The following is a 3,073-nucleotide window of genomic DNA, read 5'->3' on the forward strand; positions in this document are numbered from 1 at the left end:
GCTTTTTTTTTTTTTTTTTTTTTGGATATCTGATTGATCAGAACCAAATACCCAAAGTCCGGTGTGTTTCTAAGACATCTACATCAAGCTACAGAACTTTCTAAACGCACCCTTTAAAGAGTGTTTTTGTATCCAGAACCGTCTGAAGGACTCCGACCTTGTTCATCATGTGTTTATGCATGTCTTACTGTGTTGAGCAGGGCCTCTGGACTCTTCTCATCATGCTCAGCTGCAGCTTTGCTGATGGCTCTCTCTGTGTCTTCCTGCAGGTGTTTGGAGTCTCCGGTGGGCGACTGCTGCTCCATGTACTCTAGGTCATGCTGTGAGGCTGTTGAGGGAGCAGAGAATGAGTTCCCACTAGTTAAGAACAGTTGTTTCAGAAGGTATGGCCACAGATTCAGACATGTGAAAGGTTCACCTGTGTTGTCTGGAGGGCAGGGTTCAGTGCTCATAGGTTGGGCGGCCACACTGGCGGCGGCCAGAGCCAGTTTCTCCTGCTGGAGTTTGCGCGCTTGAAGAGTGTCCCACTCCTCCATCTCTCTCACAAAGAGCTTGTTATCTGCCTCCACATACTCCTTTAGATCAGGAGGGAGCTTGTCCAAGCCGCTGAGCATCTGCCCTGTCTCTTTATCAAACTCCTCTGAGAGACACAGAAGCACAGAGCCATTTCACACACACATGGATCTAAATGAGAACACATCTTACCTGCAATTTTTTTTAAATAAAGCCAATTATGATTACGACAGACAGTTTGAAACTGATCACTACACCTTACAGAAAACTTTAATTACAAAAAAAAAAAAACACTACTTCTTTGAAAACACCCTGAACAGGAGGTTGTCATCATATTTAGCAAATCTTTAAAGATACAGATAAATACAGATAAATAAACAAATTATGGAAGAATTGGAGTGTCAATTTATTAATTAAAAAATGTAAATAAAAATTCTCAATTTGTCAAAGAAATACACACACTTTAAAGCTGTTCAAAATATAGTTAAATGAGACAATTTTGCAAACTGACAAATAAAACCACTTAAAACATTTTAAATCATGTTTGCAACAATAAAATAACATTAATAATAATAATTAATTAATTAATTGATTAATTAAATGCGCTGTTTTAAACATTTATTTTGCAATTTGAAAAGTAATTTATTTAAATTGATCACTGTGATGAGGGGGGCGGGGCCGAGAGCCGTGGGAACGGAGCGAGGCCGGTGGAGTAATTGATAATGTGCGACACCACTCACCGGTCTCGAGTCTCACGGAGGAGCTCCGGAAGGATAAAAAGGAGGGGTGACGACAGTGAAAGACGAGAGAGGACCAGGCCTGGATTTTATTTTGTGTTTTGGTTTTGTTTGTGCGCGACAGTCGTCCGCGAGGGGCTGTCGCGCTATTTTGTGTTTGTTTATTTTATTAAAGTTTTGTTGAAGTGTTTGCCGGAAAATAGAAGCTTTTAGATTTCACTACTCGGCTCATTACCTGTATTGATAACTCATAAAAGACTAATTAATGTGGAAACTTGCATTTGCAGGTTAGGTTACCTTCAATAAGGAAGGGCTTTTTATCATCAATGTACATGAGGCAGTATGCGCTGGCATTGCGATATCCACCGAACGAGTCTCGCACCAGCTCCTCCCAGGATGACTTTGTCACTGAAATGTCATTGTATTTCATCCATTGCTGTTGATGTGGGTCGAAGATGTATGCCCAGTAGTGACCTGCGTTAGCCTGACCCTCGTGGACCAAAACAGCATGCAGCCGGTACGGCACCTGAAATGCATCATCATGAACAAGATGAACTCATTCTGGGGTCATTTCCGAGATGGTTAGAAAACTATCAGAGATCTCAAAAAGCTTCTCACCTGCATCATGGACTTGTCAGAATACATAAGCTCGATGGTTCTGTGGATTCTAGATATACTGGCCTGCAGGTCTGACACACACCAGACAGAAACATTACTACACATTTACAGAAATATAAACGTACAAAGCCCAAAGCAGTAATAAGCATATGTTTGCATGCATGCGTGTTTGTACCCCTGGTGTCATTCTCCACCTCGCTCCTCCAGCGGTGCAGACAGCCCTCCAGCACCCGCAGCTCCTCCTCTGTGATGTGCCGTGGGGCGGGGTGCATGGGTAGATCTGGGGGCACACGAGACTGAGTGAACGGTTTATGGATTGAAACCCGTTGCTGTTGCTGGGCCTGTGGACCAGAGCCGGAGCCCTCGGCTGGGACAGATGTATCCGGCTGCTCCCCTGTGCTGAAGTCCATGCAAAAAACACTTTAATATCTCATAAATGTATTATAGAAAAAAAAAAAAAAAAAGAGCTATTCAAAATACATTTTCAGTCTTGGAACAGGTGAAAAAAACTTGCCTTGCTGGAGGTGGCAGCTGTGCAGTCGTGCCACCAGGTAGTGCTGTTGTATCAACGTCCTCCAAAGGCGACGTGCACACAGGCTTGCTGGACGCAAACTCCATGGCATACTGAAGAACATCGGCCAGAGGAAACCGCTTGGGCCCTGAGCCATAGCTCAGATACCTGAATTTTAAGAAAAACGGATCTCAAATGAGAAAAGGGTTAGTTTTCTATCACCAACAGCAGAAATATGAAACAGAAAGTCAGTCAGTCAGTATCCTCTTACTCAGGAAATTACAGCCAAAACTCAGCATGTGACTTTCATCTTTCTATTAACAATCTAAAAGCTGCTTTCATCTTGAAAGCTGAAATTTTCCTGCTATGCAAGTTAACAGCAAGTTACCTCTAGATCAGGGCGGAGGCTAAATAGAGTTAACAAACCTCTCAAGTCGCTGCTGGAGAATGGTCAGGTGCTCCTTTAGTCTTCTGATCTCCTCTCGTTTTATCCGTGTGATGTCTCTGTTCCTGTCCATGTACCTGGAATCAACCGCACAACATGCAGTTTCACTTAAAATTCGAAGTATTTTGTGTTGCATATACAGGATCCTTATTATTTGATGACGCATCAAGAAACAACTTATTGTAAAAATGATAAAAAGCCCTTCCTTATTGAAGGTAACCTTATTATTTGATGAAGCATCAAGAAACA

General features: G+C 42.5%; 1 protein-coding gene across 1 annotated transcript in view; it reads right to left on the bottom strand.

The window, feature by feature from the left end:
• LOC107680319 (ubiquitin carboxyl-terminal hydrolase 25-like) overlaps positions 1 to 3,073 on the bottom strand; it is a 29,656-nt gene that overhangs the window by 15,005 nt on the left and 11,578 nt on the right. The window contains exons 11-17 of the mRNA XM_016476167.1: positions 2,806 to 2,901; positions 2,383 to 2,547; positions 2,044 to 2,267; positions 1,869 to 1,939; positions 1,548 to 1,776; positions 419 to 640; positions 189 to 340 (exon numbers count right to left, since the gene is read on the bottom strand). Coding sequence (XP_016331653.1) covers positions 189 to 340; positions 419 to 640; positions 1,548 to 1,776; positions 1,869 to 1,939; positions 2,044 to 2,267; positions 2,383 to 2,547; positions 2,806 to 2,901 — 1,159 coding nt within the window. The remainder of the gene's footprint in view (positions 1 to 188; positions 341 to 418; positions 641 to 1,547; positions 1,777 to 1,868; positions 1,940 to 2,043; positions 2,268 to 2,382; positions 2,548 to 2,805; positions 2,902 to 3,073) is intronic.

The sequence above is a fragment of the Sinocyclocheilus anshuiensis genome, unplaced genomic scaffold (assembly GCF_001515605.1).
Source record: "Sinocyclocheilus anshuiensis isolate Anshui unplaced genomic scaffold, SAMN03320099.WGS_v1.1 scaffold1294, whole genome shotgun sequence".
Classification (NCBI taxonomy): domain Eukaryota; kingdom Metazoa; phylum Chordata; class Actinopteri; order Cypriniformes; family Cyprinidae; genus Sinocyclocheilus; species Sinocyclocheilus anshuiensis.